Source organism: Topomyia yanbarensis, chromosome 2 (assembly GCF_030247195.1).
Source record: "Topomyia yanbarensis strain Yona2022 chromosome 2, ASM3024719v1, whole genome shotgun sequence".
NCBI lineage: Eukaryota > Metazoa > Arthropoda > Insecta > Diptera > Culicidae > Topomyia > Topomyia yanbarensis.
The window spans coordinates 446,820,933-446,839,468 of record NC_080671.1 but is presented as its reverse complement, the minus strand read 5'-3'; the positions used below and the strand labels follow the sequence as shown (position 1 = coordinate 446,839,468).

At 39.3% G+C, this 18,536-nt stretch overlaps 2 protein-coding genes across 2 annotated transcripts in view; one reads left to right on the top strand and one right to left on the bottom strand.

Moving 5' to 3' along the window:
* LOC131685727 (uncharacterized) overlaps nt 1-18,536 on the bottom strand; it is a 755,395-nt gene that overhangs the window by 638,438 nt on the left and 98,421 nt on the right. The gene's annotated exons all lie outside the window — the stretch shown is intronic.
* On the top strand, nt 1,947-7,247 carry LOC131681088 (uncharacterized). The gene has a single exon (XM_058961796.1). The coding sequence runs from the start codon at nt 1,947-1,949 to the stop codon at nt 7,245-7,247; it is 5,301 nt and encodes a 1,766-aa protein (XP_058817779.1).

Sequence of the window (18,536 nt, the reverse complement as noted above, 5' to 3'; positions counted from 1 at the left end):
AGTTTTTTGAAAACTCAAACGGACTTCCGTTGAATAGATGCCTAATCCCTCGACGAGCTTCTGCTCCCGATGTCAACCAAATTGGGTAAGTCTGGCTGCTGGACTAACGCGATTGAAGGTCGTATGAGATTTTTCGACAAAAATCACGAAAAAAAACATTTCCTTTACATAATTTCCCCGAGTTTACAGAAACTCTACTCAAGCATGTCGAACTACGCTAAACTTTGCAGAGCATCGCTGAAGTTAGCGAAAGTTTCTGGAAATTTACAAAACTTCGTTGAAGATTCCTAAGGATTGCAATACTACCCCGAACTTCAGTGAAGTTTTCTAAAAATCAAATAACTTCTCTGAAGTTTGCAGAACTGCCTTACATAAATTCTTAACTTTGTTAAATTCGCAAAATATTTCTTTTGAAGTTAGCAGAAGTTCGTTGAAAACTAAAAGCATCAAAATTTATTTGAACTTCCGTTAAGCTACTTAACAAGTAGCCGTTACAGTTATGTGGACGTATACTGCCCATGATCGCGTATTTGACTCGTTTTCTGTGGGTTTTCCTATCTTTATAGGACTGATTTGTGATCAGGGGCAGTGTATAGGTTGCCCAAGGAAGTTCCACGCCGCTTGCATTGAAATGACTATTCCGAGGGGCTCACTGCGGAAGAAGGACAGGAGAGTGGACATCAACTCGTATTTACTACCGTGCTGGCCAAGAATGAGTTCAAAGGGCTTATTGAACAACAACAACTTCTCGATATACAACTGCAATTTCAACTAGAGAAGCCCAACTGTTAATTAGGAACAAATCTGCAATCTTTTCGTAACCTTCTTTCAAGACATCTATACCACATTTTTTGAAGAAGATCGTGATCGCGAATATTTCGATTTATTACATTTATTCATTACAGACAATGGCGTCAATAATGTCTGTTGGTAACCAACTCTATTAACATTGTCATCCCCTTGTGCTGAGTAATGCAAATTGGATTGCTACCCAGCGGAGCTTCTGCTACCAACGGCTCAACAGCGCGGGAAAATTAATTGGCTTCACTACACAGATTTACCTGCGGCAGAACGAATCTGGCATTGATTAAACAAGCGTCGAGTGCGGAAGAATTTATGTTTAAATGTAACTTACTAGTTTAGTTTTGTAAAATAAATAGTTATTATTAAAGTGTCGTTTGAGTCCAAGTGAGGTGTTATACGTACTTTGGCCGAATTACACCTAATCCCAGCGCACTTGGAATATTGCGCATACCTATCGGACCACCATCATTTCGGTTTTCCCATCATCCTATCGGAAGGCAGTTGACCAGATCCGGGGACTCCACCGAGCTATCGAACAACTGGTCCTTCGAACCGGATTTGGCCAAGGAAACCAATCCGAAGAACACCAAGGGGAACGTTCGTACCGTATACTCGCGGGCCTATTCATCATACCAGAGCACAGATACGCCATTTTGTTTGAAGGCGTCAGTAGCATCACCGAAGGAATTTCAGCGGAATATCCAACAATACAAGGCTTCATTCCTCTGGAAAAATCGGTGAGTGCGATTCCAAAGGTTTATCCGTAAAATCCCAGTACTGCTCGTGGTCTTTTGTTCTACGGACAAACAGGTTACCGTATCTCGACGCTTGGATTTACTATCACGCGAGTCACCCAACATCGGGGATACCCACATCAACCCAACTCAAAATCCCTCACACTCAGCTTCAGGGCAGTTGAAAGCATCGCTCACCTGTAGTGGACTCACTGGTGCTCGGACGGTGGCATAAGGCTGCTGACAAATTCACCACTTTACACGGTCTGATCACAACACATTTTGTTCGAGGAGCATCTTTATTTATTATACAAGGCTCGATTCATGAGCCACCAGGTAATTGGCTCTCCAAACACTTTACCTTCACCAAACATTGCTACTTTGGTCTCATTTTTCGAGGAACACGATATGCCTGCTGCGTCGAAACAGAAGCTGCCACCACTGAAGTCACTGCAGACTAAACTTCGCGGACTACAAACGTCGTTCAACAACATGTACCGGTTTATGCAACAATACCGCGTCGATACTAAGGCAGTGGAGGTCAACGTTCGACTAGAGCAACTGGATCGATTGTGGGACAAGATGAATGAGGCTATCGACGATGTAGAGTCTCACGATGAAGCACCCGATGATACGGAAGGTTTCGTTAAAGATCGGATCGACTTTGAAAATCGGTTCTACGAATTGAAATCGTTTCTAGTCGATAAAATTAAGGAAGAGTGTGACACAAGTGCACTCAATCAGACTACTCGCTCTCTCGATAATAACCCCCCCGGTTCCACTCACCATGTACGATTGCCCCAAATAACTCTGCCTAAATTTAGTGGTAAAATTGATGAATGGCTTACGTTTCGGGATCTTTATACATCACTTATACACTGGCAGGCAGACCTTCCCGAAGTAGAAAAATTTCACTACCTACGCAGTCAATTAGAGGGAGAAGCATTAGCCATCATCGACTCTCTACCCCTTACCAAAGCAAATTATGCTGTAGCATGGGAACTGTTAACAAAGCGATACTCGAACACGAAGGTTCTTCGCAAACGTCAGGTGCAAGCATTGTTTGAGCTACCTGTCGCCAAAAGAGAATGTGCAGCTGATCTTCATTCATTGTTGGATGCCTTCGAGAGGATCGTGAAGACCTTGGACCAGGTCACTCCGCAACAAGCCGACTACAAGGATATGCTACTATTACACCTGCTGTGCTCACGATTGGACAACACTACTAGGAGGAGTTGGGAGGAATTTTCTTCCACCAAGGAAAGCGACACCGTAAAGGATCTCACAGATTTTCTACAGCGGCGGATTAGAATCTTGGAATCCATGCCCAACAAGCCTGCTGAACAGAAGATTGATCCAACCCCATCAAAATACCCAAAGAAGGCACTCACAGTGAAAGCCTTCAATGCTACGGTTCAGCAACCATCGACGTCTGGAAAGTGTGTGGCTTGCTCGGATAGCCACCTGCTTTACCAATGCCAATCGTTCCAAAAAATGTCGGTTTCGGAAAGGGATGCTCTTTTACGAAGTAACTCACTGTGCCGAAATTGTTTTCGCCGAGGGCACCACGCAAGAGAGTGCAATTCCAAGTTCACTTGTCGGCAATGCAAGGCGAAACACCACACACTCGTTTGTTTTAAGGGGAAATTGACCGAAAGCAAGCCAAATAACAACACTGACCCGAAGCCAACAGTTACAAGTGAAGAGTCAACCGATTCAAGAGTTGTGAACCTAGCGACCACTACTACTGTATCCTGCAACACTACTACTACTTCATCGACGGGTGTTTTACTGCTCACAGCGATCGTTGTTTTGGAAGACGGTCAAGGTCACAAGGTTCGTGCAAGGGCACTATTGGATAGCGCAGCTGAATGCAATCTGATCAGCAAGCGGGTCAGAAGGCTTTTGACGGTCAAGGAGGAGAGCAGTATGGTCGACGTTATTGGGATCCAAGGTTTGGCTACAAGAGTGCATGGAAAAATTACTGTGCTTGTACACTCCCGGGTCACGGATTTCAAACAGCCTATGGAAATGTTGGTGCTACCCAAAATAGCAGCCCAAATGTGTACAGCATCGATAGACGCAAGCAAATGGAATATACCTAGCGGAATAGAGTTAGCAGATCCAAATATTCTGCAGGATGAAACCGTCGATTTAGTGCTAGGAGCAGAATCATTTTTTGAATTCTTTTCGAGCGACCGACGTATACGATTGGGGGAGAACTTACCATCATTGGTCGACTCAGTCTTTGGATGGGTGGTTACAGGACGATATTCAGTGGATGGCCCTATTAAATCTGTCTTGTGTGATGTTGCGCTTACGAGTCGGTTAGACGATATGTTGGAGAAGTTCTGGGAATGCGAGGAGGTCGACTTGGGAAGTAACTACTCTCCGGAAGAGGCAAGATGCGAGGATTATTTCATACAAACAACCCAGAGAGAATCCTCAGGTCGGTATATAGTGTCTTACCCCAAAGATGACGAAATGGTAGCCAGGTTGGGCGAGTCTAGAGTCACTGCAGAAAGAAGATTCTTGCAGTTAGAAAGGCGGCTAGCTCGGGATACAGGTCTGCGAGAGCAGTATATATTGTTTATGCAAGAGTACGAGACGTTGGGTCATATGAAATTGGTTTCCCAGGAAGAAGGTAAGGACGTCGCTCGCTGTTTTCTTCCACACCATCCAGTTGTGAAGAACGAAAGTACCACAACCAAGGTGAGGGTGGTATTTGACGCCTCGGCCAAAACTACCTCCGGCATTTCTCTGAACGATAGTTTATGTGTTGGCCCGGTCATTCAAGAGGATCTTCGTTCGATTATTTTACGCTGTCGTACTCGCCAAGTAATGTTAGTTGCCGACATAGAGAAAATGTTTCGGCAGGTTATCATTTGCCCTCAAGACAGACACCTTCAATCTATTCTATGGCGCACCTCACCCGACGCTCTGTTGTCGACGTATGAGCTTTCGACGATTACTTATGGTACCAAACCCGCACCGTTTCTTGCGACGAGAACTTTGGTGCAACTGGCTAAGGATGAGGCGGTTCGGTTCCCGTTGGCTTCGGTTGCTATTCAAGAGGACTTTTATATGGATGATGCCATTACCGGAACCGACGATCCTGACACAGCAAGGGAGTTGAGGATTCAGCTGCAAGAGATGCTAAACTGTGGTGGTTTTAGATTACGAAAATTCGCATCCAACTGTAAAACAGTATTAGAAGGACTTGCCGAAAAGGAACTTTCGATTCAAGCAGCAGATGGAATCAGTTTGGATACTGACCCTATGGTTAAGGCATTGGGATTAGTTTGGATGCCCCATATGGATGTCTTTCGGTTCAAATTCCAGACAACACCACTTGTGCCGGATGACCAGCTGACAAAAAGGAAGGTTTTATCAATAATTGCCACCCTATTTGACCCTCTCGGGCTCATCGGAGCAGTTATTACTCGTGCCAAAATTTTCATGCAACTGCTCTGGCGATTGGAGGATGAGAAAGGGGCCCAACTGTCCTGGGACTCACCACTGCCTACAAACGTTAGCGATGAATGGATACGATTCCACCAACAGATACCATTACTCAATAACCTTTATATTGAGCGGCTAGTGATGTTGGAGAAACCAAAATCAACTCAAATACACATATTTTCGGATGCGTCGGAAAAGGCCTACGGAGCTTGTGCTTACGTCAGGACCGAAGACTCGTTAGGAAGGATTAAGGTGGCCTTATTATCATCTAAATCCCGAGTCTCACCGTTAAAAACACAATCTATTCCTAGATTAGAGCTATGTGGTGCTTTGTTGGCTGCGGAGTTATATTCGAAAGTGAGGAAATCCATCAGATGCCCGGCTGACGTTTTCTTTTGGACTGATTCTTCCACGGTTCTACGTTGGCTGCTTGCATCGCCCTCGACTTGGACAACCTTTGTGGCGAATCGGGTGTCCAAGATACAATCACTCACGGAGAACTTCCAGTGGAACCATGTGCCCGGCGAGCACAATCCTGCTGATCTAATTTCGAGAGGAATTTCCCCAGAAGATATCCTAGACAATCATCTTTGGTGGAAAGGCTCAAGTTGGCTATCTACGAGCTCTGAGAATTGGCCCAGACAACAAGTTTGGTCATCGGAAGGTGTTGAGGAAGAGAGGAAGCGTATCGTACTCGTGACAACTACCGTGAATACCAGCTTCATCGATTGGTACATATTACGATTTTCTAACTATACAGCAATGGTGCGACGAACGGCATACTGGCTTCGGTTTTTGAGCAACCTACGGATAACGGAGAAGGAAAGGCGACAGTTCGGTCCTCTAACGACAACGGAACTGCAAAAGGCAGAATTTAGAATTCTACAGAAGGTTCAGGCAGAATCATTCAGCAGCGAACTCAAGGCGCTAACCAACGGAGAGAGTATGACACGATCATCACCGTTACGTTGGTATAATCCATTCATTGCACCCAACGGTATCTTGCGGGTAGGGGGGAGGTTAGGGCAATCGAGAGAGTCTGAGGATACAAAACACCCTATCGTGCTTCCTGCAAGAAACATGCTAACTAAACTTCTCATGCGTCACTACCATGCTAAATTGATGCATGCCGGGCCACAATTAATGTTGAGTACCATTCGGCTGCGGTATTGGCCTCTTGGGGGAAGGAACGTAGCGAAAGCGGTATGTCATCAGTGCATGCGGTGCTACCGCATGAAACCAAAGGCGATACAGCAATTTATGGCGGAATTACCAGCACCCAGAGTAGCGGCAGCGAGACCCTTTTCGACGACAGGCGTCGACTATTTCGGGCCCGTTTATGTGCGACCAGGATACCGACGAACAGCAGTGAAGGCGTATGTGGCCGTGTTCGTTTGTTTCTCCACAAAGGCGACACATCTGGAGTTGGTCACGGACTTGTCGACAGCACGTTTCATCCAGGCATTACGGAGGTTCATATCACGAAGGGGCAAATGTGCTAATCTGTGGTCTGACAATGGCACCAACTTTGTGGGAGCGAGGAACCAGATGAAGGAGCTTCTACAGAATCTGAAAAACAAGGAGCATCATGATGCGGTTGCGAAAGAGTGTGCGGACGTCGGAATGCAATGGAACTTCATCCCACCCGGTGCTCCACATTTTGGAGGCCTCTGGGAGGCTGCAGTACGATCGGCGAAAACACATCTGCTGAAGGTGTTAGGAGATTCTGCGGCTTCTTACGAGGATATGGCAACACTACTTACCCAAGTGGAGTGTTGTTTGAATTCGCGGCCACTAACCCAACTTTCGGATGATCCCAACGATCTTCAACCACTGACTCCAGGACACTTCCTGGTCGGAACGGCCATGCAAGCAGTACCATCGGCGGACTACACTCAAACAGCGATAGGGAGGCTAAATCTGTGGGAGACAGTACAACGGAGACTTCAAGACTTTTGGAAACGATGGAGGACCGAATATCTGGTCCAACTACAAGGAAGAACCAAGTGGGGGAAACCTCCTGTTGGCGTGAAGGAAGGCAGTTTGGTGGTGATACGAGACGATAACCTACCACCCACACGCTGGAGGATGGCCCGAATCATCGAAACACACCCAGGTCCGGATGGTGTGGTACGAGTGGTGTCTCTACGGACGGCGAACGGGAAGGTGGAAAGACCGGTAGATAAAATCTGCATCCTACCGGTTGCAACTTCGACGGAAGAAGGAGAAACCGACCGAGACGACTGATTTGTGATCGGCTGAAACTCCGGTCATTTCAGGGGGGCGAGGATGTTGGTAACCAACTCTATTAACATTGTCATCCCCTTGTGCTGAGTAATGCAAATTGGATTGCTACCCAGCGGAGCTTCTGCTACCAACGGCTCAACAGCGCGGGAAAATTAATTGGCTTCACTACACAGCTTTACCTGCGGCAGAACGAATCTGGCATTGATTAAACAAGCGTCGAGTGCGGAAGAATTTATGTTTAAATGTAACTTACTAGTTTAGTTTTGTAAAATAAATAGTTATTATTAAAGTGTCGTTTGAGTCCAAGTGAGGTGTTATACGTACTTTGGCCGAATTACACCTAATCCCAGCGCACTTGGAATATTGCGCATACCTATCGGACCACCATCATTTCGGTTTTCCCATCATCCTATCGGAAGGCAGTTGACCAGATCCGGGGACTCCACCGAGCTATCGAACAATGTCAGTGTGCAAGACATTATAGAGGCTCTAAACAAACTAGATGCCGCCAAAGGTTTTGGCTTTTTAACATGTCGATTGAAAGCTCGAGCATAGTACCCATTTTTAAAAGTAGTAAAAAAATCTGACATTGTAACTACCGTGGAATTGTCATTATCATGTATGCCTGCACTCTTTGAAGCAATCGTTAAGGAAAAACTATTCAATCAAATCAAAAACAGGTTACTAACATGCAGCATGGGCTCTTCAAAGGACGTTCAACTAATAAAAATTTACTAGAATTCGTCATCTACTCATTTATTGCAATGAAGAATGGAAATCACATCGATGCTCTTTATACTGACTTTAGCAAGGCATTTGATCGTATCGGCATACCCAGGACAGGAAAAATTTGGAATTGAACCAGGTCTTCCCAATCGAACCATATTTAACTAGCCGTCAAGAAATAGTTAGATTCAAAGTGAAGAAATTGAATCCTATTCAAGTTACATCAGGAGTTCCTCAAGGCTCCCATCTAAGCCCTCTTTTATTCATTTTATTCGTGAACGACATTTCATTCATTCTCAAAGACATAAAAGTTCTTATCTATAAAATAAGTTGAACAACATGAAGCTTTTTAGAAAAAAGGAACTAAGAGACATAAAGATATTACAGGAAGTAATACATATGTTTTATCTCTGGTGTAACAGAAGCCTGCTGCAACTAAACATAAAAAAATGCAATACAATGATTTTAGCAACAAAATACACCTGACATTTCAATCACACTACAAAATCGAATGGTGCAACAGTGCGAAAGAGTTAAGAGTTTCTGAAGGTGTTGCACAAAATACAACGGCGCGAGTGCCGGAGGGTTAAACGACATGTAAATCAATACGAATGTAAACATACAAAGCTTTAATCAAAAAATTGATTGAAAATTAAGTAAGCAAAAAAATATATGTTTTTACACTTTCGTTCGTGTGATATTACATGTCATTTATTTTACTGCAATATTATATTAAAATACCTTAAAGTGCATTGGTTTGCCGTTTCATGAAACTACAATTTTCAGTCAACGTGTAAAAATCGTTGAAGAAAGCACGACAAATACAAACAACTTGTGGTGAAACTTAATTTTACATTTCTATTCATGTGCGTAAAAAAAATTAAAATTACAAAATATTTTTTTCTGTGTACTGTATAAGGTGATTCTATAGCCTGGTCGTTTACATGTAATATAATAACCGTTCAGGTATAATTTCTAGGTAGCTCAAGTCCAATGTTTTGACATTTATAGGTAGTTTGTAATTTTTTCGTAAATATTGCATTGAAATCACTTTATCAATTCAGTCACAGTCACAGTTTCCGAAAGAACATACGTTTACAAATGGGGAAATGGAAGGTGAGAACCAGTCGAGAGCCGAAGATTGGATTTTTGTTAAACAACCCCCGATTCTCGGATACTACGTTCCGGGTGGGTCGAAAAGGTACACTGATTTACGCCAACCGTTATCCACTGATCGAGTCCAGCGAAGTGTTCGGTACAATGTTCAACGAGTGTAGTACGAGAAATGTGTTTGATGTGAACGATATTAAACCGGAAATCTTTCTGGAGATGCTGAAGTATATCTACTATGGAACGGCTGACATCAAGCGTGACAATCTGAAGGGTTTGATATATGCTGCAGACAAGTATCAACTAGTTGTGCTGAAGAAACTGTGTTTGATGGTGGAAGCGAGTCTGCTTTAACGTCCGGTTGAGTTTTTAAAATAATTTTGTGTACTTTTTACTATGTGCAATATGTGTCCTTAATATAAAAAGAATACAGTAAAACATTCTGAAAAACAGTTTTTATTTTGTTGTTTTCCTGATTAGTTAGGTATAACCCCAACACCGTTTGTAGCATGTTTATGACCTCTATTTAATGCTCGTTAAAAGTCTACAATAGTTATTTTCGGCTTGAATACGCTCATCTTGTGTCTGTTCATTCTATGCTATAAATCTTTACCTTCCACTCCCGCTCGTGAGCTCTCGCCCTCTGAATTGAGGCTTGGAATCGTAAACCAAAACTGTATCGGATTTGCCAGGAGGTCACTATGCGCTTAGTCTTCGCGAACTCTCCAGTTCATGTTTGCCGCTAATGATGGGTTACAAAAGATAACGTCGATGATGGATTCCCGCCCATTTCTGCGTCCGGCCTTCGTCCGGCCAGCTCTCCAGTAAGTTCATCTAGCATCCGACGGAAATGCTATACCGTCCATCAAGGAGGTGCGTAGCAGCTACCTACATTTAAAGATCAAAAAAAAAATTGACTATCACGAAGCCTTCGTGTGAGTTTGAGATCACTTTGTGTATGCAGATTTGCCCCATTCCTGTTTTATATGTTATTGTAGACTGCCGCAACAGTTGAATGGCTGGTGTCCAAAGTGGGCTAACATTTTATTTGTGAAACTGACATTTTTGCATTTTTTAATAATTACATATAAGTAATCCACGTAGACTACCATTTGAGAAATTTTAAAATAATTTTTAGATTTTTTGCTATTATCAGTCAAAGTTGGCCATGGAGGTAACATCAGTACTAGCTGGCGTCCAAAAAGGGGGTAACCCCACGTTGTGTCGTATGGTAATTCAAGTTTCTTCTTTCGTTTCCCGAGGTTTTAAGAAAATGTTGTCTATCGGTTCACCGTCAGTAAATGTTATATTGTAGCATACATATAGGGGAATATAATACGTAGACGTTTCGACCCAAGCAGTCGTTCCTGAAGGTGAGTGCCGCTCATATACTTGCTATGTATGGCTATTTTATATCTAATATATATTTTTTGCACCAATGCATATTCTTGTGCGCCAGGGATGAAGCGAAAAACGGTACATCGTGGTCGGAAATTTTTGTTAAAACAACAGTCACGGTGGTTTTTATTTTGCCAAGATCAAAAAAATTACGTTTTAATCATTCCAGCTAGAGCCAAACGACTTTCAGCGAAGTTGTAGAACGATAAATTTTGAAAAAGTTTGCTGAAGATATGTAAGCTCTAGCTGTCATACTTTTTATTTCACAAGAAATTTAAATTCGAAGGTTAGGGTGTTACTTAGAAAAACTATTTTATTCAAATAACTTTGGCGGCATTGATTTAAAACAGAAGTAGTCTTCATACAACTTTAAGATTGTTTTAAGGCGAATAACCACTATCTAACTATTTTCGTTGAAAAGTTTTCAACAGTTTTTCGCTAAAAATGCGTTTTTTAATAACAATATAACTCATTAGGGAAATAAGAGATAATTCTTTTCCAACTATAAATAAGGTCATGAATAGAGTTATAATTGAGCAAAAAATGGCGAACACGTTATTTTTTTTTTAAATTTCATAAAATTGGGTTAAATTAATCTGTTATATATTATTGATATATTAAGTGCTTATACTACCCATGATCGCATAGTTGTCCCGTTTTCTATGGGATTTCTTATCTTTATGGGACTGATATGTGATCATGGGCAGTATATCTTTTGAACGATAGAAGCTAGAGTTTTTATGTGTTAGAAGAAAATGTTCGTCTTCAAAAGCTTCGAAATCCTTCAGGAGGATAGCTTGGAAAAAATGAAACCTGAAAAAGTTATATTAAAAAATTGGTATTTATTGAATTGACACTTTGTAATATGTTTAAATTACTTTCACGGTGGAAAAATATTGTTTCGTTTTCATGATAAAACATTGCACTTTACAATACTTTTCTATTATTTTAAATAGAGGGTAGGGTGGTTCTAAATTTATTAAAATCAGTAAATTAACTTTTTAATGGTTTGAGATGGAGTTTCGCTGTCTTCCAGAAAATTGAAAAAAATAAAATAATAAAAAACTTTGTCGAAGACCCTAAAACTCTAAGTCGTGTACTTTTCATTTTATAAGAAACTACCTGATACCCATCGCGCGTTGCTGTGTCTTTCAACGAAAGAGGAGAAAAACACAATTTGTTCCGAAGCGGCATCTGGCAGGCAGATAATCCCCAACCAGTGCTGAGCTCCATCACGGTACTGATGGCAAACTGGCTAGACAAAAGAGAATGAAACCGTTAGCAGTTAAAGCAGTAAGCTATGCTTATTGAGTTACGGTTCTCATTCCAATCAATCGACAACAGTCAGACAGTTCTCTTCTGAATCTCTCACTCATTGGAATCATTATTGAGAGAAAGGGAAATTTACCGTCGTTTTATTAACAATATAAATAAGGTTATGACGGTCATCTTATTACAAACAACGAGCCAGAATTTACAAACAGGCGGTTTCACATAAATAGCTATGCATAAAATAAATTGAAAGGTGGAGAAAAAATTAATAAAGCACCGCATGCTGCCTGAATACAATACACTGATAATATTTACCATATCAATACAAAATAAATGGTACTCAATCTGTCTATCATTTCAATGCGTTCACTTTCGCACGGCTTCTGTGAGAGATAGTTAACTGAAACACTATCCGACGAAAATGGAAATGAAATGACGGTCATTTTTGTGGTAACAGAAAAAAAACTTGCACCTTTATTTAAGCCGAGAATACTAAAACGATCGACAATTTCTTGATGCTACTTCTTCGATGACTTGGTTGTCACCAACGGGCTCTTATGAACTAAGTAGATGTGAAAGGCGGAGAGAGAATCATGAACCTTCGTCTTCAATCTGTGATGAGCGAGAGCAATGTCATGTATAGCAGTAATGGTGAGATGAACGACGTCTCACTAACGATTATTGATCTCACCTCTCATGTCGACTCAACTCGCTACCAATTTCTCTCTGACATACAACAACCAAAAAATTCTTAAAAATGATTTTCTTTGTATAACTTTTGCAGATTTGATTTTTCATTAAGATCACTTTAGAAATACTTTCAGATACTTTTTACTAAAAATAAACTATTTATTGTGTAAATATTACAAGATATAAACAATATCGCATTTGCCATTTTTTGCTGATCTATACTACAAAGCATGCTATTTCATATGGCAGCAACGGTATTTAATGTTAAGTACCCCAATCGAAGGTAATGCTGTTTGAAAACGTTGTTTTTTTTTATATCAAAGTTATCATATCTTTGAAACGAAAAGAGTGTAGTAGTTGGTGCGCCCTAAAATAATCTTCAAGTTGTCCATAGGGTAGTTTAGTGTAAAATAAAAACTATAAAAGTTATGGAAATAAAACCGCTTTTTTAAGAACCACCTTGAAGCTTACATTTGGATTTCTCGTGCACTGGAAAGTATAAAGCTAGATCTTGCATGTCTTCAGCAACTTTGTCTAAAATGTGTTGCTCTACAACTTCATCGGAGACAGTAAAGCTCTATCTCGAACCATTAAAAAGTTCAATTTTAAATACTGCTAAAATTAGAATCACCCTAGTATATGTTTAAACAAAAAGAAGGGCCTTGCAAAGTACAACAACTTTGCCAAACATATTGTACGACTAAGTCATTTAAATTTAGAAAAATAGTTAAAATTCCTGTTAAATTCACATTCAAGACCACTGTGTAATGAGATGAGACATTTCTTATAATTCTTAGAACTACCTCTTCGAATTTTATATCAATTAAATAAGCATGGTACAAATCAGTGCGAGAAATTTCTAAAGTCAAATCAAATCAATGGTAAAGCAAAAAAAATGCACTTTAAAACAGGTGGACAATCGACGCAATTACTAATGCTTTGTGAATAAATTATTTAAGTTCTTCATTCAATGCATTATGTATGGAAAAAAGAATTTTCCTTAAGACTAGTGGGTCAAAAAATCGTATATTTGAAGTACATATTTTTAATGGCATTTTTTCATGCCGAGCTGAGAACTAGAACTGAATTTCTGTTCTAGTTCTCAGAAAGGATCGAAAGGAAAACTATGCTACCGATGCCTTGTTTGCTATGTAAATCTTATTTTTGTTCAAAAACTACTTTTAATGCGAATAGACATAAATGCTAGAACCACGTATAAATATATGGTGCCCGTGCCACAGTTGATCTCAAGGTCAGACGTGTGTGAAACACGGAGCAGAACACACGAGCATGGTAGTAGTGCCGCCCATTGTGAAGCTGCATTGGAATCATTTGTTTGTTCCGTACGAGTTAGTATCAAATGCTGTTGTCTAATCATTTACCTGTGCCGTGCTACTCAACCAATTGACCTAATCGGAAAATTTAGCGGTGGCAGATCGACTAGTTATTTCCGCCTCTTTCACGGTTCTACCATGAAGTAAAGAGTATTTTTGAATATTTTCTGTTACCAACAGCAACAGTGAAAAGTAGAATTGCATTCGACTCAAAATTTATGATTGTTGAAATGTGGACCATCAATAAAATTATAGCTATTGGTAGCTTTAAAAAAAAAACATTTTTATAGTAGTTTACAGAAATTGTTACATAATAGTCAGGGGCTTATCCAAAAAAAAAAAAATTTGAGGGGGTGTTCATTGTACAATATGTAATATATAATTACTTCATTTAATTAAAATCACTGTTTGTGGTCATTATTGTGGTATTATGTTGAGTTTAAAACGAAATAAAATAGAAACTATTTTGAAAAAAGTTAAAAAAAATTCAAAGGCGTCCGGACCCCCATGATCCTCCCGCTGGATGCGCTACTGATAATAGTTGAGAATATTTAGCAACAGATCGTGCAAAAACCTGTATACTCGGTTCTGCACAGTGACATTGAAAACAACTCGTCAACCTCAGCAGCCAAACATTTAGAAACGGTTGAAGTTTTTCCCGTAAAGGTTCCTTTTTTGATCCAATTATTATAGAAATATTCTTACTTCGGTTAATTGGATAGTCATAGTTCAAATATATGTTTTGCAATGGATGAGTAAAGCTCATGCACATCCATTGAAAGGGGAGGGGGAAGTTACTGGTGGCAAAATGCATGTGACTTCAACGACAATGAAACGCAAACTGCGAAATTATACTTATGGACAATTTATTTTACCTGTCTAAGATTCATCGTGAAATTGGCGGTGCTGCAAGTAGACCAGCTACCAAATAACAGCTAATGGCTGCTTTTGCAAAATCATTTTTATCGTCATTTATTGTGTCCTCTACGGAACCAATTACTCATTTGTTGTGAATATTTCCTAACAGATCGCACAAAAATCTATTTATCCAGCTCAGCACAGCAGCAATAATTGACGTTGATAAATTCACACTAAAAAAATTATTAAAGGTTTGTTTAATATTATTTTGCAAACTTGGTTAGATAAAATAATGAAATTGTCTAATCTTTCATGACCTGCTTCTTGGAAAAAAATCGCTCATAAATTTCTGAAAACAAGATCACTATTTCGTGAACTGAAGAATTTACGAAAACCGTCACAAAGTTCCCGAAAATATCAATAATAAACATCGTGTTCATGAAATTATTTGTGTTTCCAAAAACCTAGTTCGCGTCGAAGGGGGGTTACTGTGGTTGCTCCCAGGATATGTTTAGTTTTTGTTGTGATTCTTTTTCACAATTTGGGAATACATAGCCGACAGTTACACGATGTTCATTATTGCAGGAGCTTCTTTGTGATTTCTCATCAAGTTAACGTGATATTTTATTCATGAGTTTGCTAACGGATTTGTCTCTAAGAGTAGTGTGATTAATATTCATGATCTCAGAATCATTGTCAGGATTTTCATAATTTTTAATCACATGATATTTTAGTCACGAGTAGAGTGATTTATGTTCATGAATTCAGGATCTTAGTCACTATTTTCGAAATTTATTTGCACGTTATAATGATATTTTATTCTATAGCTTACTTACGAATTTGACACATGGAGTGATGTGACTGATGTTCGTAACATCAGCAATTTTATTATGATATTCAAAATTTCTCTTCGCCTTTTCACGATCTCTTATTTTTTGGTTATTATCGGTTGTCAGAGTATCGCGACAATATCAACTGGAACATAAATATGTGACTAATAAGCAGTATTTTGTTCCATGAACTGTATCACGAGCACGATTTGTGGCTCTATCATGTATTTTTGGTGCTCAGCGCAGTTTTCTTTTTCTGTCGAGACATCACACTAATCCTCATCAATTGAATAACGATGTTCTAGGTCCTAATAGTTTTCTTGTATCTACTGCTCGTATTTCTTGCTAGACGCTAGCAGCTTGACATATATGGCATTTCATGGAATAGTGCATGGAACAAAAACGATTTTACGAATAATACTCTAGATTTTGTGAAATAGTTCTCGTGAAAATTTCATGACCATGTTGCATGGCATTAAAAATGATTAGGCATAAATATCACAAACACGATCCTATATCAAGTATTAGGCACCATGAACTTGTTCACGCTACATGAATAATATTCGATGATTTTGTGAACTGTTTCTCGAGTACGGATATTGGAACGTGAGTAATATATTTAGAATCATGAACTAGTTCACGAGGATTGTATGGATTCATGAATAAGATTCCGAGTTTCGTGAAATAGTTCACAAGAAAGTATCCAGGATGCTTTGATTTTGTGAACTAATGTTACGGGCGTTACTGATGGTAAATTCAACATAATTATAAAAGTCATGATTTTTGTTCATGTTCCTGTTTTGGTAACGTAAAAACGTGGTTGTTACCAAATTCGTGGCACTTTATTCACGATTTTGGGAAAAAAACTACAATTGGCAGACCTATGGGGTTGCACGAACTGTAGACGTAGGACTACACTACTAAATGTAAAATATTTATTTTCTTAGTACGTTTAGAGTAATAATAAATCAAATATATTTCTTACGTATAGTTTAAGCACACTCAATCTACATCGAATGATACATATTGAACCAAACCTTTTTGGTTATTAGGTCATTTCATTTGTATTAGGTGATCGAATCCGATTGAACTTATTTGAGAAGATTTGAAGAAAGAAGACAGAAAATCGTGACCGAACTAATATCTGGAAGTAAATCTTTATAGCACAAGATCAGCTTTCAAAAATTGTAAATACATTTCGATTGTGTGTGGTAATAAACCCGGACCGGTGAAGAAAAATTAAATTTTAGACAATATAATGACGTTTCATGTATAGACTAAGCTTTCTAGTTATATTTTGCCATTATTATAACATTCCTTTAGTACACATATAAATGTAGCCAATGCAGTGGTCTTAATCATATATTGAAACTACAAATATACAAGAATCGAAAACAATTTTATATATGGACTTAGATGCGTTTTGCAACGGTTTTTCGAGTTGCAGTGTATTCATTCACAAATAGGCTTTGTAGTATGTACCTATTAGTAGAATCAAAATAGGATAGGCTGACTGGAATTTAATTAATGAATTGATCGAACGTAAATAATAAACTTTCGTTGTGCTATCCATCGATCCGCGTAAATTTGTTGCTAAGAAAGTTCTTTGCGCAACGAAAGCACAGATTGATATCATGTTGGTTACGCATACAACCGCTAACAAACAGGGATGCCAGATTGAAATCTATGTTTTGGCCAAAAATATCGTTTTCCCATCTGTGATTACTGAAATAGGAAAACAATCTGTGATAAATTTCAGAATAATCTGTGAAAAATCACAATATTTCCAAAAATCTGTGAAATTTTCATCAAAATGCCAAAAATCTGCCATCTGCGAAAAAGAATCTGTGGTTAAAAATTGTGAGAAAAATCTGTGAATATGGTAACTCTGCTAACAAATTAGATATAGCTACCTACACATTCGCCTCAAACATTAAAACCTAGCGCACAAAGCAAAATGAGCCAACGCTAATGATGATGGGTACAGCGAAAGAGACAACTAGTAGCACGACACTATGTTAACCGTGTTTGCAAATGGAGCTCGAATGTCCAAGCGATTTTGTGTACGAATAATTGTGTTCGAGATTGTATATAAAAGTATGCTGGAAACAAGCGCAACACAAAAGAAAGCATAGTGTTTGAACGGACAAGCTCAGTCGTGTGTTGGACGGCACTGGGTAGCGTACCTCCACAGCCAGTGTAACGGACTTCTAATTCAGCTATACTGGCTGTGAAAATACACAGCGCTGTGATCTGCTCCGCCTGCCGTTCAACAGGCAACTGAGCTTGTCCGGCAAAATCCGTTCTTTAAATAGTAGATGATAACGTCATTCATAGAAGCGCTAGGTACACAATTCTGTCGTACCGGACTTGGGAAGCGCTATGTGTGTAAATTTGCGATATTTTGAATAGGTTGTACATTATTTAAATTTTGAATGCCATGATATCAAAAATCTTTGGGTTTATCTATTGGAATCTATTCTTAGAAGTACTTTCGGGCGATATGAACAAAAAAATTGAACATTTATCGTGAGATAGCTGAATTAAAATTGGATTAAGATCAATATCAATCAATAGACTAGCTGTTTCCCAGCGTACTTTGCTACGCCTCAGTGAAAAAGAAGTTTTATTTGGATGCGGCACTGTTATCAACTTTTTAATAAAGCTAGATAGAAATGGGGTGCTATGGAGAAAGTTGTAGGCCCTATCATTTTAAATATATCTTCTGAAGATGCAATATTTTTAGGTCCCTTATGTTTCGAGATAGAGCATGTTTTGATTAAAAATTTAATTTATAGATCAGGTTGCAAGAATACGCCATATATCAACACTTGTAGGACTTACAAAGTTATTGCCTTCAGGAGTTATACTTATAATTACCTGACATACAACTTTGTCGTAGACACCATCTTTCTATCTAATTCCATTAAAAGTTGATAACAGCGCCCAAGTGACTGAAATCCGAACTAGTATGAGTCATCCAAATAAAACGCTAGTTGTCATGCACCAACTTTTCCGAAAACACCATAACTCAATAACGAGAGATAATAATTAATTAATTCCACGTTTTT

Coding starts and splice junctions, on each gene's coding strand:
- LOC131681088 (XM_058961796.1), top strand. CDS start 1,947: ATGCCTGCTGCGTCGAAACAGAAGCTGCCACCACTGAAGTCACTGCAG.